Genomic DNA, 19,270 nt, shown 5'->3' with positions numbered 1-19,270 from the left:
ATTCCCCCACCCCATCCAGGTGCCCACCCAGCCTGTCCTTGGAAGGCCCTGAGCCCAACCAGGCCTGGGCGCTGGCCACGAGGGCCAGGCGCAGGGTGAGGTCAGCACAGGGCCCCAAGGGAGCCTCTAGTGGCCAGGCCCTCCCTGCCTCACCTCAGACCCAGCCCCTCCGTATGATGAGCAGCCGCAGTGGCCCCTGCCCACCAAAGATGGCTCATGGAGTGCCCTGGGCTCCCACCACCAGAGACTTTTCATGTTGGACTTGCTGCCGTCAGGCATACTGCAGGGGCTGCTTCCCTACACCCCAGCCCAGGGGCCACACAGGGAGTCCGGCCTCTGTGACCCACCGCGCGGCAGCCCCCATCCTTGTGCCCAGGGTCTGGGGAACATAGGGCCAAGGTAAGTCATCTGGGGGCATCCTCTGTCCGGCCCCCACAGCAGGTCCGGCCCTGGTGGGCCCCACATAGCAACCCCCATGAGCCCTTGATCTTGTGCCCTGGGCCCAGGCCAAGTCTGTGTCTCCCAAATGCCCCATATTCCTGTCCCACATTCTGCATCCCTGTCCCAGGTCCCTTACCTGGCCCCAGGACAAGGCTCTGATCTCCTGCCAGTGCCACCAACACGAGGTCCGTGGGGGTAAGGTTGTGCCCTGCACCCCTCATCCTTGGCCCCTGGCCACACTGCCCTGTCCCTGGCATCAGCCTCCGGCCCCCTCCAGGACAGCTGCTAGGCGGCCGGCTGACACCCCCTTGAAGCCAGGAAAACTGGGCGGCAGCAGGGGGCAGTCACACCCTCGGGTGTCAGAGCCCGGCCGCCCTTCCAAGTCTGCCGACTTCAAGGGGACCGGCTTATCGTGCACAGGGCAGATCAGGGAGGACGGCTGGCTGGCTCCACACCTGGGGCTGTGCCCTCCTGGCACCCCCCACCCAGCGCCCTGCACCCACCAAGGACACCCAAGTCTCCTGAAATGGCCTGGCCTGGCCAGGTCTGAGAGTCACCCTGAGTACACAGTTGACCCCCTCACCTACCTCCAGACTGGAGCCCCCAGGCAGGTTCCAGCCCTGCTCACCCCAGAACACCCCGCAGAGTGGGGGATCGTGGCATCTGTGTCCCCGTTGGTGAGCCCATAGGATTGGCAGCTGCCTCCGGGCCTTTCTGCCTGTGGCCAAGGGTGCCCTGGGGCCTGGCTTCATTGTGATTCTAGGGCAGCCACGCTGGGGCGGGGGCCCAGGACCTCACCCCACAGAGCCCGAGGGGTGGGGGGGGTGTGGCCCAGCCACAGCACCTCTTCCCTGCCCACCCAGCTCCCCGCCTGCACCCGTGAACCTGGCCAGTCCCTCTGTGCGCAGCCTGGGAGTCCTTGATGCCCCAGACAGACAAAGGTGTGGGGCAGGGCAGGGTGGTGGTTGGCAGAGAGCCACCGGTCATGGGCAGCTGGCGAATCAGTCAACAATCATCTGTTAGGGGCGGACTTTGCACCCCTTCGGGGACACCGTCTCCCCTCTGCCAGTCCCCCTCCCCTGGAAAGGACCCACTGCTGTCTGGTGGGCTGCTCCCCATATGCCCACCATATGGGGGTGCAGGGAGGTGAGACTCCGTCCTGGCAGCGTGGGTGTGGACAGCTCACATGCACCTCTTCAATGTTGGGGGGTCAGAGCCAAGGCCGAGGAGTGTCCACGTGGGCCCTAAGGTCACCGGGGGTCATGGCAGCATCGAGGGACAGACAGCCCAGGACAGGAGAGGTGTTGGGGGAGGTCACAGCTGTGGACCAGGGACTGCAGGGAGCAAGGAGGTGCTGACCCCCTCTGGGCAGCATGAGGCTGTGGGGGGCAGGGCCTCTGAGCCCAGGGTGTGGTCTTTTGAGTAGGGGCTGCTTGCTCATCAGGTGGCAGAACAGCCTCAGAAGGACCAGGCGGGCCTGTTGCACCTTGGGGCTGATGATGGCCCCGCCCACACGTGAGTCGGGGTCTCAGTCACCTCCAGGAGGTTCTGGGGGCTATGCCTCCAGCCTGCCTGCCCCTCCTTGCTCCCTGACCCAAAGGTGTCCCAATGGCCCACTACCCAAGGTCTCCTTACCACTGGACAGAAATCTCAGTGCCCAAGGTCCATCCCTCCCCCATCTTAGACTGAAACCCAACCAGCCCCTCCCCCTCCAAGCCTGCTCTGTTTGAGGAGCATGTGGGGGTCACCAGCTGTGAGTAGCCACAGCCCCCAGAACCCCATGGTGCCCTGAGTCACTGCAGCCCGCCTCCTCATGGCAGCCAGTACCCAGGTCTCCCACTGCATCTGCCACAGGTGCCCCCTTTCCCTGCAGCCAGGACCTCACAGAGGATGGGAAGATGTTGAAAAGGACACAGGACCCTGTCCTGCACTGCTTGGAGGCCCCAGTGGAGGAGGGAGAAGGGGACTGGGAGCCCAGCCCTCTGAGACAGAGGGGAGGAGGGGCCACTGCAGTGTGAGGTTGAGGGACAGGGGCCGAGGCCTTGACCTTGGGGAGCCCAGCAGCGCCTGGGAAGGATGGTGCGTGTCCCAGCCTGCAAAGCCTGTCCTTGTTTGGAGAAGTGGAGACCCGGCGCTGGCCCCAGACACCAGCAAGGCCTGGCCTTTCTCACCAGATTCTGAGGCCCTGGGGGTGTCAGGTGCCTCACATGGGTGGCTCTGCTAAAACCATGTAGGTTGTCTTAGTGCCTTTTCCTAAGAGGCTCCGGCCTTCCTGGGCTCAAGGAAGCCCCAACCTCAAGTGTTGGTCAAGCAAGTTAGAGGCAAGTTGTCCCCAAGTGGAGAGCGATACCATTGTTGCCCCACCCAGGGGTGGTGGCCGGACCCTTGGGATGATGCCCTGCAGGCAGCAGGTGCCTGGGTGGGGGTGCCAGCCCCACCCCTTGGAGGGCAGCCCCAGCCCTCCAAGGCCACCCAGCTGCATGGGACAGGAGTGCACTGAGGGCCCTGGGGCTGCACCATGGAGGGGCATTTGTGGGCCAGTGCCAGGGCTCCAGCTGGCCAGGGAGGCCAGCGTGTGCAGGCGCACAGGGCAGCGCTTCTGTGCGGGGACAGACACTGAGCCCTGAGGACCCTGGGTCCCAGGCCCCGCCTCAGGCCCCGCAGTGGGACTCTGTCCCTGGTCTGGAGTCCAGGCCACAGGCCCACTCGCAGGTCCATATGCACACACACACCGGCACACACTTGTACACAGATGCACACACAGGCAGCAACACTAGTGTAGAGGAAAAGAATGCACATTTTCTTGTTTAACAAAATAAATTAAATATACGAAGCTTCAGCTCAAACTCTATATAAAATTACAGAGGTCTGGGCCACCTCGGACAGTGGGGGGATTGGTGCCTGGCCCTGAGCGGACACCCAGCCTGGCTATGAGGCCAGGTGGGTCCTGAGCCCTGGGAAGGCCAGGTCTCTGTAGCCCCACCCTTTCATCATTAATATTATCTTAATTTCTTAAATATAAATATCAAGGCCCCCTTCTCTCCGGCAGTGGGAGGTGGGTATGACCAGAGTCACTCCCAGCTGGGCTCCAGCCTCTCAGGACAGGGCCTGAGATGGCTATGCCCGACCCCCCGGCCCAGGGCGCGGGGACTCCTGGACACCCAGGACAGGTGGTGGCAAAAATAGCCACCCACCTGCCGAGGCCTGGGCAGAGACAGGCGGGCAGGCGTAGGGCAGGGGTGGGAGTTTTTGGTTTGCAAAGCCGGGGCGTCTCTCAGATCTCCTGCCAGGCAGGGGCGGTGACTGTGCCCCCGTGAAACCCTCCTCACAGGCCAAGGGCTTCCCTCACCAAGTGGCCCAGTGCCGCGTGCCCTTCGTGCTGCACACGCAGGCCCGAGTGTGGGCGTGGCTGTGCCCAGAGCACGTCTGTGTGTGGAGGTCTGTCGTGCGTGCTGTGCCTTGCACAGGGCGCCCAGGCTGCTGACTGCACCCTGCCCGCTGCCCCCTGCCTGCCGGCCTGGCCTCCGGGTGCCCACCCCGTGGCACCCGAGGCCCTGAGAGCGGCACCACCTAGCACTGGTAGTGGGTGTGCTGGTGCTGGTGGACCTTGCCCTCCACGTGTGAGTGCGTGTGTGAGTGCGTGTGGGTGTGTGTGTGCACGTCTGTGTAGAGTTTGGGGTAAAGCTTGGGGCCAGCAGCTGAGCCTGTGCCCAGCAGGTGCTGGGGGGCCACCGGTGCCCCAAGCTCCTCACACAGCCCCATGCCAGCGGCGGTGCCAAGGCCAGGGGACACAGGCAGGTCCTTGTCCCCGCCACGGTCTCGAGTGGTCACTGGCGTGCGGTGTGCAGGCACAGGGGGCACTGGAGCGGGTGCACACGGCTTCTTCTTGGCCTGGCACAGCCACAGGAGCACAGTGCCAAGGATGAAGACGGCGCCAGCCGGGATGCCGATGACCACGGGCCACGGCAGGCTCGTGGTTGAAGACGAGGGGTGCACGGGTGGCCCTGGCGGCTTTGGATCTGCAGGCAAGAACCAGGAAGAGGGCAGGAAGGGTCAGGAGCACCTGTGTGAGACCCCAGGGGCGGGGGCCTGGTGGGGTGGGCGGCATGGGGCACCTGGCAGAACGGTGAGGAAGGCGCTGCGGAAGCTGTAGCCCATGGTGTTGGCACCCAGGCAGATGTACATGCCCGCGTCGTCCTGGCGGGCGCGGGTGATGAGCAGCTTGTTGAGGTAGGAGCCGTCCGGTCGCGACCACACGTCGCCCGTGGGCAGCACCACAAACTTCTGGCCGCCCACATCGATGGTCGAGTTGTAGCGGCCCTCTGAGCCGTACTCCACACGCTTCAGCCACTGGATCACAGGCTTCACGTCGCTGCGCACTTTGCACTGGAAGGATGTCGTGCCCCCGAAGTCCACCGTGGTGTTCACGGGGTGTGTGCCCGTGAGGACCGGCTTGGAGCGCGTCCGCTCTGCAGGGGAGACTGCATGTGGGCGTGTCCCTGCCCCCTGCCCCGCCCCTGCCCCGCCCCCAGGCCGGCACTCACGGATCACGTCCACTTTGTAGGTTGCATTGATGGCGCCAGCACGGTTTGACACCCGGCACGTGTACTTGCCACTGTCCTCGGGGCGCAGGTTCTTCAGGCTCAGCGTCCACTTCTTCCTGTGCTCGCTGGCCTCCGGGCGTGTCAGGGCCTGGTCATCCTTCATCCACATGATGTCGGGCCGCGGGTGCCCGCTGGCCACACACTTGAGACGCACGGAGCTGCCTACGGGCCGCGCGATCACCCGGCGCCTCATCTTGGAAGGCTGCGTGAAGCGAGGCCGTGCTGTGGGGTAGGCGGCAGAGAGGTCAGCGGGGCTCCGACAGAGGAGGCCCGCCAGCCCCCAAGGACAAGGGTGTTGCCCACACTCACCCCACTGCTTGCTGGCTGGGTCCTCCTGGCCCCCAGAGGAGCCCTCATGCCCCGGGCTCTCCCTGGCTTGGCTGGTGTCCTCTGTAGAGGGGAGGGTGTGTGAGAGGGGTCCCCACAGGCATCTCCAGACCCAGGCTGGTCCCCAGGCCTGGGTGTCTGGACTGGCTGCAGATGCCCTAGAAAGGCCATGGGCACACGCCCCCATCTCAGAGGCCTCGAGACAGCTGGACACAGCCTGCCCAGCCCACTCCCAGGGTGCAGGTGACCCCAACAGGCTCAGAGGGGCGGGACTAAGGGTGGGCCCCCCACCCTGGCTCCGGGGGGTCTACAGGCCGGGGGGAGGGGCAGGCCCAGTGGCAGCTGCGGTAACCCTAGCCCACATCAAGGGGCCGGGGGCCGGGTGAAGTGACATGGGCCACATACCGCCCCATCATCCCCCCCTCTGAGAGGACAGTGGGGGGGGGGGCACCCAGAGTGCTCCCATTCCACAGCCCCTGCGGGGGTGGGGCTTGCGGAGGAATGCCCCCTCCCCAGGACAGCCGCGCCTCTGTGAGCCCAGGGCCAAGGCCAGACTGTCTCAGGCACCTACCCCGGCCCCAGCGGGGAAGCCCGGCTCAGGCCGCGCCCTGGTGGACAGGCCAGGGCTACCGTGCCCTGAGGGACCCCCCCAGGGAAGCCCCACCCCATAAACCCCTCCCCAAGGGATCCACACAGGGAGCAGGTGGAGGCGGGCTGGGGCCAGAGCCTGGTACCAGAGAGAGCAGGGCGTGTCACTGGGTACGCCGCCCAGGCCCCAGCGGCAGAAGAGAACAGAAGGTCCTTGGCTTCCCAGCGGCCCCTCTGAACTCTGAAACCTGAGCCTCAAAGTCACCGCCAACAGCAGGGCCGCCAGCCTGCCAGCACACCCTTCAGTGGGTCGACCACTTGGGCCCCACACCCTCTCCTGCTACCCCAGTGGTCCCCGGCTCCAGGGCAGCAGGACCTCAGGAGGAAGGGTCCCCGCAGGGCTGAGAACAGAGGTCAGGCCCCACCCTGGGCTCAGAGGTGGCAGGATGTCCTGGTGGGGCTGGCTCAGGCTGAGGGGGTAGGGTGGGGGGCCCCAGGGCGGGCAGGAGGGCCCCAGCACGTGCCCTGCCAGGGGTACTCACCTGTCACGATGAGGGTGTAGTTGACGCTGAGGCTGCCGAAGCCATTGGTGGCCTTGCACACGTAGGCCCCCGCATCCTCCCGCTCCACCTCCTTCACCCTCAGCCCCTGGGGCAGCACGCGGAACCGGCTCCAGCCACCATGGATCGTGCGGCCATCCTTAGTCCACATGGTCAGCGGCGGTGGGTCCCCCTCCACAGGGCACTGAAGCCGAATGGTGCGGCCCAGCCGGGCCACCTGCCGTGGGACCACCTTGTCCGCCATCCTCGGGGGGCCTGCAGGCAGGTCAGAGCCTGGTCAAGCTGGCAGTGGTGGTGTAGGTGCTGGAAGCCAGGGGTAGGGCTGTCCCTGAGGGTCCCCACTCAGGACTCCACCCCAGTGGGGCCAGAAGCACAGGGCCCTCCTCCCAGACCACTGTCTGCATTTGCCCAGGCCCACCAAGGGCCGGGCCATGGCCACCAAGCACCTGCTGTGTGCCACTGCACAGAAGCGGGAATCAAGCTTGGCCAGAGCAGCTAGCCGGGACACAGGTCCCGGGAGAGCAGGGTGGCCCTCACTGGCGCCCACGGAGTGTGTGTGTGCACATGTGCACGAGTCGTGTGGCTCCCGCGTGGCACCTCTGTGGCTGATGGTCCAGGCCTGTATGCGTGGACCCCATCTGCCTGGACAAGGGCCTCCTTGCTGCCAACCACAGGCAACAAGTGGTTTAACCCAAGGCCAGGGGTCACAGGGTGAGTGGCGGATACACCAGCCCCAGGTGCAGGGTCCCTGTCCGGCTGGCAGTCTGTGCCCACTGCCACCAAGGGAGAGGGCATGGCCCAGGCTGGGACCGTGGCACCCCTCGCTGTGGCAGAAAGCCCACCCCCACCCCCACAGCCCGGGTCTGGCCTCAGGGCCTCTAGAGTCAAGTGCAGGGACAGTGGGGCGAACGCTGAGGGGCCTGCTGGGAAGGACACACAAGTGTCCAAAAGCCCAGGGGTCATCTCCTCGCCAATGACATAGTTGCCCTGCCCAGGAGCTTGGCCGGCCTGGCTCCAGGACCCTGCCTGCCACCCCATGCTGTGGCCACTTCAGGCCCAGAGGGCCAGTGTCTGGGTCCTGGCCTCAGCAACGCTCCCAGAGGTGGTGGCAGCTCCCAGATGCTGAAGAACAGAGCCTGAGGGCCACATGTGTTTTTAATAACCAGCTGGTATTCCTTCAACATGCAATTACCAGCTGGTTACACCGAGGCCTTTGCAACCAGGGCCACACGTGCCTCTGTGGGTCCAACAGACACTCATGCGGCAGCTTCCCACGTGGTGCCACCCCGCTCCGGGACCCTCCCAGAGCACCGAGCCCCTCACTCCTCTCTGGGGGAACCAAGGGGGGCTGGTCGCCACTCCCACTTAGGGCAGGGAGCTGACGGCCCAGCATTCAGGGTCTCTGGTTCCCAGTGGGGAAGGGCCCCTCCCAACCCTGCCCACTCCCTCACCCTGCCTGGCACACGCCACTCCGCCAAGCCCACCCTGCCAAGATGCAATTCCACTCCCCATTCTGCCTCGACTTGGGACACTCCCACCCACCACATGGCTTCTAGATGGTGCACCATGGCCCCAGGCCCCCCGCACTACCCACCAGCCTCTCCTCACCAGCTGCCACCCCCACCCCTGTCCCTGAGAAGGGACAAGAACTGCAGAGGTGGCAGGGGTCTGAGACCCACCTCTCCCTAATTCCTTAATGGTCTGCATAGCGGGCCCCCCCCCCCCCCCGGCCTCCACCCAGCTAGAGTGGAAGGGGCTGCAGGGTCCATAGATAAGGTCCCAGCTTCATTCCCAGGCAGACCGGGTCCGCCACCTGTCACTGTCTGAGATTCCACCATTCACAAGGCCTCCGGCTGCAGGACAAAGAGGCCCCCCAGCCCGCCCAGCACCCTGGGCCTCCATGCTGCCACCTGGGCACAGGCAGACACATGCAACTGCTCAGCAGCGGTGGGGATGAAGGACAGTGCCTGACCTGAGAGGCGGTGTCCTCCCCATTGGGGTTTGCCTGTCCCAACACCACCTGGGAGGGCACGATGGAACAATGGCCCAATACCTCCATCTCCCCAAGGAGCCGGCTCAGTGGCAGAGAAAGGCCTGACCCGCCCAGGCTGGGAGCAGCACAGCTTGAGCAGTGGGGGTGTCTTTCAGATGGCAGCAGCCGAGTTGTTCAGACAGGGAGGTTGTGATGCCCCTCAGTCCAGCGTTCTGCAGGACAGAGCCAAGCGACATCCAGACAGCCGGAAGTGTGGCCACGGGGCGGCCCTGTGAGCAGTGCTGGGGGACAGGCGGCGGGAGCCAGCCTTATCCTAAAGCAAACAGCCCCTTCCCCGCCCCTGCAGCCAGACTGCCCCGTCCCACACCAACCCAGGGCCAGGCCATGCCCCTGGGCGGCCCACACCCACCCCAGCCTGCCGGGCTGGCTCCAGGGAGGAAAGCCCCTCCCGTGGATCCCTGGGAACACAGCTCTCAGTGTGTCGGCTGCAGCTCTGTACGTAGCCTGGGGACACAGGCTCCCACTGACCACCTGGGGAGGGTGTCCAGACCCCTCATCACAGGAAAACTAAGGCAAGGGCTCAGGCCGGGGTGCACGGGGGATGCCTGAGAGGAAAGCCCAACAGCAGCTCCAAGGCAGGGCCCTGGCCTCCTCCAGGGACCCTCTGGGCAACCTCAGCCCCCTCCCTGTGAGCACCTCCTCCAGGAAGCCCCCAACCCTGCACACACCTAAGCCACAGGTGTATCTAAGCCATAGGTGTGGGAAGTCACGGGCACAGGCAGGCCAGGCAGGCCACACAGAGGGGCAGACAGGGAGAAGTGGAGGCCAGGTCAGCCCCCCCACCCCCCACCACTGTGAGGGCTGAACACTCAGGTGGGGTAAGGGAGGGAATCTGTCCCCCTTTCCCCCCTCCTTCCTCCTCCTCCAGCTGTGATGACAAGGCCAGGAACAGGGGTGGGGGGAGTGCGGGGGGGGGGGGGGGGTGCTGGCATGCAGTGACCTGTGACCTGGAGGAGGCCCCACCCCCAATCAATATGGCCAAGCTTCCCGGCTTACCCTGAGCTCAGGTGTCACACACACCCAGTCACGCCAGCTGTCCCCCAGACACACAAGCTGCCCCTCAGAGACACGGACTGTCCAACTCTGTCCCCAGATGCTGCCCCAGACAGTCCCCCCCCCAAGAGTGGGCACATATCTCCCACAGAGGGATACAACCCACCGCAGCGCTCCTGAGGCCCCAGGTCCACTGCCGTCACCCACCCGGCCAGGTTTGGTAAGACAAGAGCCTTCTGGCACCGCAGCAGACGCCCTTCTCACCCCATGGGCCCAGGGACAGCCGGGGGGGGGGGCCAGGCGCCAGGGTACATGGAGAGGTGACACACAGGGAGGGGTGGGGACAAGGCCCCGTGCTATCTCCAGGGGCCATGGCTCAGCACTGACCCCAGGGCCTCTGCCCACCGCCCACTGCCCACCTGGTGATCTCCCCACTTTGTCTGTCTGTCAGGGGCCTTGTCCTGGGGTATCAGCCTGGCTTCTCCCCACGGCCCGAGGCTGTCTGTGGGCTATGACCTGCTAACCCTGAACTCCTTCAGGACGGCTGGGCCAGGCCCCGCCCTGCTCCAGGCGCTGCAGGGGTGGCAGGTGCATTGCTGTCTCAGGCCTCACCCCACACCCGCCTCCCAGCTGGTGACACCCAGCCTGGTGGGGCAGATACAGGTGGGTGTGAGGGCGTGCAGGGACCACCAGCTCTCCAGGGCTGCCTCTGTCCCCAGCAAGCACTGCAAAGCCCCAGAAGGTTCTGGCGTGGAAGGGATTCTCCAGCCAGGGAAGGCGTGCATCAGGGCCGGCCATGCAGGCACTGGCGGTGGGCTGAAGGCACTGTCCAGGAGACCCTGGCCTGCTGGGTCCACCCCACCCAGAGGAGCCAAGAGGCTTGGGGACCAATCAGAGGGCAGGGGGACCCGCGTCCCTGCCCCACTGTGAGAGAGCATCCAGCACAGGGCTGGCTGGGGAGGTCTGACGCGGTCCTGGCGCCGAGCCGGTGTGGCGCACACACACTCGCAAACACTCGCCCTCGCACGGGATCCCAGCCACTAGGCGGCCCCGGGCAGCCCCAGTGCGCCTACTGGGGCTGTGGTGGAACTGGCAGGACCCCCAGGACGGGTGGTTGCCTCAGAAACAAGGCTGCTCTGGGCACAGCCAGGGGACAGCCTGACCCACCACACCGGTAAGCCGGCTGCAGCGGCCAGTCCCCGCTACTGTCCAGCAGGGCTCCAGGTGAGCGGATCGGTCTGCTGCCTTCCCTGAACTCGTCAGCGGCCCTGCCCACAGGGGCCCTCCTCCTTGCCATCCTGGGGACAGCGTGTCACCCTGACGGTGCCCCTGCCCTGGGGGAGCTGCGGAAACTGCTGGCTGCTGCCAGTGACCAGGGCAGCGCCCAGACTCACTGCCACGGCACCCACCTAGGGGCCTCAGCTGGACACCTGGAAGCCCCCGCCTCATGTCCAGACCTTGCCAGGTCTGCCAGTCCTCAGGCTGGCCCCTACACCCTGCTGCTCACAAACACCACTCACCTGGAACTCGGGGCTCATCACAGGCTCCTGCCCCCAGCTGTCAAGGACCCAGAAGGCCCTTTCCATTGGGGCCTCCCTCAAATGCCAGCACGGAACCCTGACCACCTGAGCACCCACGTCATCTTGGAAATGTGACAAGGACGTTTCCTGAGCCTGGAGCCCCAGGGCCAGAGGTCGGCAGAACCAACACTCTGCGTGCTGTAAGGGCTCACGCACTGGACAGCCCGACCCACCAGCAGCTGCCAGGCTCCTTCAGGCCAGAGAGCCCCTCCCACCCACCCGTGCCTGCCCCACCTTCACTGCGGCCCATGGCCACAGCACACTCCTCGGAGGCAGGCCTGAGGCCGGGCCACCCAGCCCTCCAGGTGCGAGGGACGCTCACGCTGTGCTCCACAGTGAGCCCACGAGCCCTGCCGGGAGCGAGCAGGTGCAGCAGGAGCACAGAGGGCACCCGTGCCCCTGGTCCTGGGCAAGGAGCTGCGGACCCCTGAGCGGGTTGAGGCCTAGGCCTGAAGCCTAGGCGGGGCACAGCGCCCAGGCTGTGTATGCTCTCCTCAGTCATGAAGTCGCTCCCGGGCTGAACTCGCCAGGCCGGAAGAAAAGCAATTGTTTCCTGCCAGGATGGGAGGCCTAGGGTCCCAGCAGCCCTGCCGCTGGAGCACGCTCCCCGCCACCTCGCCCAGGGGACAGCTCCTGGAAGCCCCGCCCAGGTTGGTTCTTTGGGGGCGTGAGGGGGGTCTGTGAGGGTGAGGGCGCTCAGGCCCCAGACCTGCCAGCCTCCAGTCATCCAGTGCGGGCATACCCAGTGTGGACTCCTTACTGGGGACGTGGCTGGGGACAGGCAGAAAAGCCCCCCCAACAGCCCCACACCCCCCTGAACTCCCCAGCCAACTAACCTCTCCACCCAGCCCTGGCCTGTCCCCCACTCAGTCCCCAGTCCAGTTACACCAAGGCAACACGTATCCCAGATGTTCGACCTGACCTAGGCATGCAGTCCCTCCGCCCGGAGACGCCCACATGGAAGCTTTTCCTCTCCTTCTAGGCCTGTCCTGGCCCAGCCACACGATGCCCATGCCTCTCCCTCCACCATGCCCCCAAGCCAGCCTAGGCTGTGGGCCCTGGTGGCAGCACCCCCCACCCCATAGGCCAAGGACAGGGCCTAGACAGCAGCCTGGCCAGACACCCCAGGGCTTGGTCAGGGACACCCCATGGCCACCACTAGGAAGAGTGGATGACAGGCAGCGGGGGTCACGGCCCTGGAGAGGGTGCCCGTGGAGCTAGGGACAGCAGCTTAGGCACCCCTACCTTCCATGTTCAGATCTGCCCCCCGAGGCCGTCACCAGGACACACCAGGTGAGGCACAGAACGAGCCACATGAGGCCGAGGATACCCTACCGTGGGCGGGTAGCCAGCAGCAAGCACGCAGGGTCACAGCCCGCCCTCCCCAGACTGTCAGCAGGGCCTGAGCCCGGCCGGCCCTGAGCAAGCCACAGACTGGGGCCGCTGCTAGGGGAACACCAACATTTCCCTGGTGGGCCAAGGCGCCTGGCGGGAGCGGGAGGCCCATTGATCCCGCACAATGGAGAAGGGCCTGTGTCTCCAGGCCCAGCCAAAGGAGACTTTGTTCACGGCTCCCTCCCCCGCACCCCGCCCCCGAGGGGACAGTGATTTATTCTCCCTTCCAGGAGTGGGGCCTGAGTACACGAGGCGGCTGGCCCACACCCCACCTGGCAGTGCCTGGGCCTGGCTCCCGCCTGTCCACCTCAGCCTGCCGCCCTCTGGCCAGCCTCGGCCCAGTGGGGCCTGGGGGGCAGGGAGGAGGTCCCTGTAGCCTGGCCGGAGGCCGTGGTCTCTGATGCTCATACATGTCCTGACAGCCACATGTGTTCCCACCGAGTCACACACACCACAGACCCAGAGGCCCCAAGCCTGCCCTCCCCCGTGGGGGCACCACACATGGCCAGCACCCAGCTTCCTGGGGTCAGTGTTGCATTCACCCAGAGCAACCTGGCAGGCTGGCTGCTCAGGGACCGCTCCACGGCGCCGCCATCCTTGGAAAAGTTCAAGTGCAGCACTTCCCAGAAAACCCCTGAAACAACTTCTTCCAAAGCCATTTGAGAAAAGGGTTTCGTTCTGAACCTCTCAGGGTCCCACTGTGAGAAATAAAATGGAAACGGAGAAAGCCAAATTCTATCTTTTCTCAACTTTGGAAAAAACAGTTCAAGACAAACCCACCACGATTGTGAAACTTTGGGAAAAGGGGAACTTTGAAAACATGATCCGACTCCAGAAGTAGCAACGCCACAAGCAGAGTGGCTTTCCAAACACCCCACAGGCACTCTGCGCTGGTTTGCCGACCCAGAGGAGGTCCACCCTGGCCCGCTCACCCGGGGAAGTGGGAGAGCCTCAAGTCCAGGCCCGGAGGAGAAGCCAGCGGAACTCAGGAAGAGTGCCCCTGCCCCCACCCGAAACCACAGGGGCCCTGCCTTTGGACAGCGGCTCCCAGCTCCCTGCTGCACCGAGCCAGCAGAGCTGGATACCAGGAGCCGCTCCACAGCCGAGGCTGAGGGGCACAGAGCAGGGTGTGGCCCTCCGGGGCCCCTCAGCGCCAGCACAGGCCCTGCTGCCCACTGCCATCCACAGCCCACTGCCATCCCCCACTCCGCCTCGGGCTCCCACCAATGACCAGGCCAGGACAGCAGCCTCCAGAGCCTCTCTGGCGTAGTGGCCAGGGGACAGGCAGGTGTGGGGATGGGGGCAACCGAGCAGATAAAGGAAGAGTCAGAGTCTGGGCCACCGGCTGCCAGGGGCCTTGCTGAGCATGACCCGAGTGCCCACAGTGCCCAGGACGCTGCCCAGCCCAGCCATGGCTGGGCGGCCCCCACCCTCAAGCCAACCGGCCAGTGCCCGGCTGGGCGGGCGGGGAGGGGGGGTACCATGGCATGAGGCCCACCTGGGCCGCCGCCCGCCACCCAACACCCGAACGTGGCCATATAAGGCCGCATAGGGCTCGGTGCGCCCACTGGGCGGCAGGGGAGGGGTTCAAAGCCTCATAGGACTGGCGGACAGGGCAGGGACGATCCTGAGTGGTCAGCACACCCAAAGGGCTGGCCTGGCCACAGGTCCCGCCTAGCTGAGGGGAAGCCAGCACAGACCATGGCGGGCAAGAGTCTGCGTGTAGACATCACCCATTACCTATCAGCTGTGGATGCCCCCGCTGGCTGGGGCTGGGGGCAGGGCAGGGGCCCCTCAGGGGCAGGACAGGGGCCCCTCGGAGGCAGCCCAGGCCTGCCCACTTGGACATCAGCTGTGTGAGCATGCACCGGGCTCCGGCACGGCGCAGGCCAAGGGCACCATGTCCAACCTCACATAGGCCGTCCTTGGGGGTCTGCCTTGAAACAGGCCCCATCCCCCACACACTCCTGGGGGTTGGGGGCTCTGTACCTGAGGGTGGGCAGGCCCAGGCCCAGGGCACATGGGGTCCCAGACCCCAAGAATGTCCCCACTGTCCCCACACTGCACTCTGACCACCATGGGGTTTAACTGGGTCCCCTGTGGCCAAACAGTCCACCCCTCAAGAATCCAAGGTGACCAGTGGCCCTCAAGTGTAGGTTCTCATGTGGATGTGGATGTGTGTCCTGTGGGGAGCCGGTGCCAGAGCCCACCCTGCCAGCAACTGTGGGGCCCCCTAGATGAGCTGGGGGTACCCAAGGGGTCAGAGAAGACCCTCTGGGTGAACTGAGACTCCCAATAGGTGAAGGAGGGGCACGGGTAATGCGGGCCCTTGTGTAAGCTAGGGGTAAGTTGGGGGTCCCCTATGGATAAAATGGGGGAACCCCAAAAGTGAGCTAAGGGTGCCCCGCGGGTGAGCTGGGGCCTGCAGGTGAGGGGCCACTAGCACTAGCCGGCAGGGGCGGGGCGCAGGCACGCGCCAGACGGGCACTGGGGCAGAGTTGAGGGCCGGATGGAAAGGGGCGGTGCTGGCCGAGGCCGGGGCGCTGGGCCAGGCGCCAGGACTCACCTCGGGCGGCCGCGGCCGGCGGGAGGGCCCCCAGCAACAGCGGCGGCAGCAGCAGCAGCAGCAGCAACGCGGGGCTTGGCGTCATCTCGGCCTGTCCGGACCTGGGAGTTTGGGGTGGGGGGGCGGTCACTGGCGCGCGGGGTGTGGGGCGCCACCCTCCGGCCTAGGGCCCCGGACCGCGGGGGTCGGGTGCGGGCTGGTGCTCCGGGCAGAGGAAGCGGTGGCGGGTAGACCGTGGGTATCAAAGCAGACAAAGGGTTTACACTAATTACCGCCTCCCCGCCGCCCCCTCTCTAAGCACCGTCTGGATTCCTGGCGCTTGTAACTCGGGCCTGCCCGCGGGACACACAACACCGGCGGCCCCGCAGATAATCGCCTGCGCCATTAGCGGACAAATTTGCGCTGGGGGGGGCCACGTGGGGTGCCGGGGGGGCGGGGCGCGCAGGACCCTGAAGCGGGCGGGAGCAGCGACGGCGCGTGCCAGTGCCCTGTGGCGGCCCCGCGGATCAGGGACCGTGACCCTCCCGGCCTGCGCCCGGGACCCCGGACCCCGACTCTGGCACTCGGTTGCCCAATTGTCCCCCGGGGCCGCAAGCGAGCGCGGAGGAGCTCACCTCGGCAGGGCTTGCGGGCGGTGGGGCTCAGGGCCGGGCCGGCGGGGCGCGCTGGGCGGTCATCGCCGCCCCGGGCGCCGCACCCCGCCGCCCCGCGCCCCCGGGCCCGGCCTCGGGACGGCGCGGCGCTACCTGGGCGCAGGCGGCTCGGGCCGAGGCCTGAGTCCGGGACAGGGTGGGCAGCGAGGTCGCCTCTAGGAGCCGGAGGCGGGCGCCGGGGTCCCGGGGCGGCAGGGCGAGGGGCCCGGGGCGGCGCGCCGCGAGGCGTCCTTCCCTGCGGGGCTTTGTCAACTCTCCCGGAGCGAGCGCGGAGCCCGCCGCGCGCCCCGCCCCGGTACAACTTTCTGCCAATCGGCACTCTGCGGGCCGCCCACTCCTCACTCGCCCCGCCCTGCGCCCGAACTTTTCGCCAATCCGCGCGCGCGTTCGCCCCGCCCTCGGGGCCCGAGGGCTTAACCCTTGTGGTGCTGGAGGCCCGCGGGCGGGGCAGCACCCCGGGGCGCAGCCCCGCCCCCGTCCGGCCCTGCCTCCACCCGGGCCCCGCCTCCTCCAGCTCCCGGCTCCCGGCCCCAGCCCCGCCCCCACCAAGCTCAGCGCAACGCCAGGTGCCTCGGAGCCCACCCCACACCTGCTCCTCTTTGCAGCCGCCTCAGAGGCTCCCAAACCAGGGCACCCTCTTTCCCGGCACCCCTAGAGTTGACCTCTGGCCAGCTGCATCCGGCTGCCCAGGAGAGGAAAACTGGATGGCCTCGGGCGCTTCTGGGCCTCGGGTCAGTGTTTCGTGGAGCCGTTGGAGGTAGAGGGGTGATCCAAAAACTCAGCTCCGGACCAAAACGGGCCCGGATGTGGGGCCCAGGCTTACCTGGTGCCCTTGACCGAGGGCAGTTGTGTTCCCACCGTCCACCAGCAGGCTTCTAGCCTCTCTCCCGCTACTGATAACAACACAAGGAGATTAATAACGATAGTAATAGAGAACAATACACACAGCGCCTCCTTTAATCCTCACAATGAGGCAGGTGTCTGTCACCTGGTGCAGATGAACAAATGCAGGCACAGAGAAGGCAGGCAATTTACCCGAGAGTTCCCAGCCAGTACGTGGCACGGCCAGAACTGACACAGCGGCTGTGGAGTCCAGCTCTCCTGCAGTCCTTTCTCCACACTGCCCACCTGCCCTTTCCCTGCAGAGCACCCTGCACATGCTGGCTCCCATGCCTCCCCCACTTCCACCCGTCAGTCTCTCAGACACCCACGCTGTCCTCTCCAGCCGAACTACTGATCCAGGCTCCCCCTGGCTTCCCTCCACTGTCACTTCACTTGAGTAGAAAATCATTTTTAAACACAACTCTGACCCTTCTGTGGCTCACCAGCACCCACAACACAAACCCTGTGACCTTTGAGGCCCTGGATGCCCGGGTCCTGCCCACCTCTAACCCAACTTTGCCCAAATTACAGCTCCGCCTACCCCCAGTGCAGTGCCTTCCCTGGCTCCTCTGGGCCTTTGCCCACGGTGTTTCATGGGGAACGCTGCCAGGAACATCCTCTTCCCCTCCAAGGAGGCCCCTCTTCCAGGAAGCCTTCCAGGGAAGACTGGAACTGGGGAGGCCTTGCAGACCAGCGTCCCCAGGGCAGAGGAGAGTTCAGTGAGGGGTACCAGCCATCAGGATCTGGGGCCCATTGAGGCCCACCTTCCCACCCTTCCCCAGCCAGTGAGAAGGCAGGTCCCCAAATCCTTTCTCTGGGCCCGTATGAGCATGCGTGGGCCAGTGGAGGCCAAGAAGGCAGATCTGAGTAGCTGTCCTAAATTTGGAGTCAGCCTCTGCAGGCAGGTGGGAAGCCACTACAAGCCACCTTCAGGGCCCACCTGAGGACCTGAGGCTGGCACTGGGGGACAAAAGGGCATGTGAGTGGAGAGGTCCCAGGCTGCCCTGGACTTCGGACTTCCAGAACAATTTTGCGAGGAGACACCACCCGACCGTGAAGAGTTCCACAGGTGTGTAGGCTGCCAAGGGCAGGTGTGTGGGAAGGTGGCTCTGAGGTAGGAGGAGGTCAGAACAGGAAGTGGGCAGAGGGTGGGGGTGGGGGACAAGGTGGGCAGTGGGGAGGGGTGACAGCAGGTGATTGGGCTCAGGTGGGGTGGCAGTCCAGGCAGGTGGGGAGCCGTTGCTCCTGCGGATGTGGGGGTGTGAGTGGGAGGGGCGTGTCCTGGGTTCTGCGCCCCGCCCCGGGGCTGAAGGTACCCACTGCTCAGACGGACTCCCTGCGCGGGGACGCGCTGCCCCCTGGCGGAGGCACTGGGCATGGCGGCTCCCCTCCCTGGCTGCTGCCCAGCCCGACCCGGCCTGCACCCTCTCCGCACGCCACATAGGCGCCAGGCCCGCGGAGCACCCTGGCCCAGACCGCTTCCTGCGGAAAGCCCTCCGACCAGCGGACTCCCACGGCACTTTCCTGACAACTGTCCTGGAATACGGAACCTGATAAAATTCCCGCCCCCCGCTTTTAAGCTGAGGCTCAGGGCAGTTCCCTAACGGCTGGGTCTCGGTCTCCACACCTGCAATCCAATCCCACAGAATGACGGTAAGGACTGCAGGAGCTTCTGTCTCCCACCTGCCCCGCCCAGGTGAGCCCCAAGAAGTATTAATTTGCTAGTCATATGGTCATCGTTCAACCGTGACAAGCTGAGCCTGGCCCTGAGCCCGGCTCTGTCGCCGGCTGGGGATGTGGGTGCAGTGAGGAGGCCATGGCCCCAGCCCTCACAGGGATGGAGTCTTAGCAGCCGGTGTGGGTCCCGATAAGGCATGCACAGAGAGTGGTCAGTGCTAGGCAGGGAAGTGAGCATGGCTGTTGTGCAGACTCTGCTCCTGCTCCAGATGACAGGCCAGACCGACACGCTCTCACCTGAAGCAGCACACGCACAAGACCTCAGTAGAGACAAGTACACTTGAAAAGGACCCAAAACACCAGACATCATGCAAAGAAAGGACAGTGATCCTTGAGAAACAGAAGACAAATGAGGGGGAGCCTAGGATGGCCCCTGTTCCCTGCAGGGCCCGGTGTCCCCTGCACAGGGGATGGAGAGGGCCAGCTGGAGGGACAGATGGCTGGAGAGGAGAGAGCAGCTCAGAGAGGGAACCACAGGCACCTACCTGCAAAGGCGCGCCTCAAGTCTTCGGCGGAGAACAGGCAGGTGCAAGAGTGGGGAGAACCTGCGCAGGGTCAGGGAAGTTACCACCTGGTAGGAGAGAGCCACAGGGGACACACGTGGTCCCTGAGAACCTTGTGACCAATCTAAGGAGTGTCGGTCAGGGGAGAGAAGGGCCCTGCTGACTGCACGTGCCTCTGGTGCTTCCTGCCCAAGCTTGGCGGCGAGGCCCAAAAGGATTCGTTTCCACATAACTGAGTCATACACAGAGCAAGTGCAAGAAGTGCGCAGGAACTCAGAACGACCCAGCACCCGGACAAGGTGGGGCACAAAGGGTGGACGTCTGTCCCAGAACTGGGAGGCATGAAAAGAAGCCCGAAGTTACAGCCGACGCTGAAGGGGGATGTCAC

At 65.5% G+C, this 19,270-nt stretch overlaps 1 protein-coding gene across 3 annotated transcripts; it reads right to left on the bottom strand.

Moving 5' to 3' along the window:
* Positions 1 to 3,220: 3,220 nt before the first annotated feature.
* FGFRL1 (fibroblast growth factor receptor like 1) lies at positions 3,221 to 16,902 on the bottom strand. Of its 3 annotated transcripts, XM_053922658.2 has the most exons (8): positions 16,796 to 16,902; positions 16,584 to 16,653; positions 15,108 to 15,208; positions 6,503 to 6,775; positions 5,355 to 5,435; positions 4,986 to 5,267; positions 4,557 to 4,910; positions 3,221 to 4,460 (listed from the first exon to the last, which is right to left on the bottom strand). In XM_053922658.2, exons 3-8 carry the CDS (start codon positions 15,190 to 15,192, stop codon positions 4,012 to 4,014), a joined length of 1,524 nt encoding a protein of 507 aa, XP_053778633.1. In that variant the 5' UTR covers positions 15,193 to 15,208; positions 16,584 to 16,653; positions 16,796 to 16,902; the 3' UTR covers positions 3,221 to 4,011. The 3 variants fall into 3 exon arrangements, with proteins under 3 accessions (XP_053778633.1, XP_053778634.1, XP_053778635.1); XM_053922659.1 differs by lacking the exons at positions 16,584 to 16,653; positions 16,796 to 16,902 and adding an exon at positions 15,722 to 16,025; XM_053922660.1 differs by lacking the exons at positions 16,584 to 16,653; positions 16,796 to 16,902 and adding an exon at positions 15,409 to 15,427.
* Between the last annotated feature and the right edge of the window lie 2,368 nt (positions 16,903 to 19,270).

Source organism: Desmodus rotundus, chromosome 4, assembly GCF_022682495.2.
Source record: "Desmodus rotundus isolate HL8 chromosome 4, HLdesRot8A.1, whole genome shotgun sequence".
Taxonomy (NCBI): domain Eukaryota; kingdom Metazoa; phylum Chordata; class Mammalia; order Chiroptera; family Phyllostomidae; genus Desmodus; species Desmodus rotundus.
This window is presented reverse-complemented; position numbering and strand designations above follow the sequence as displayed.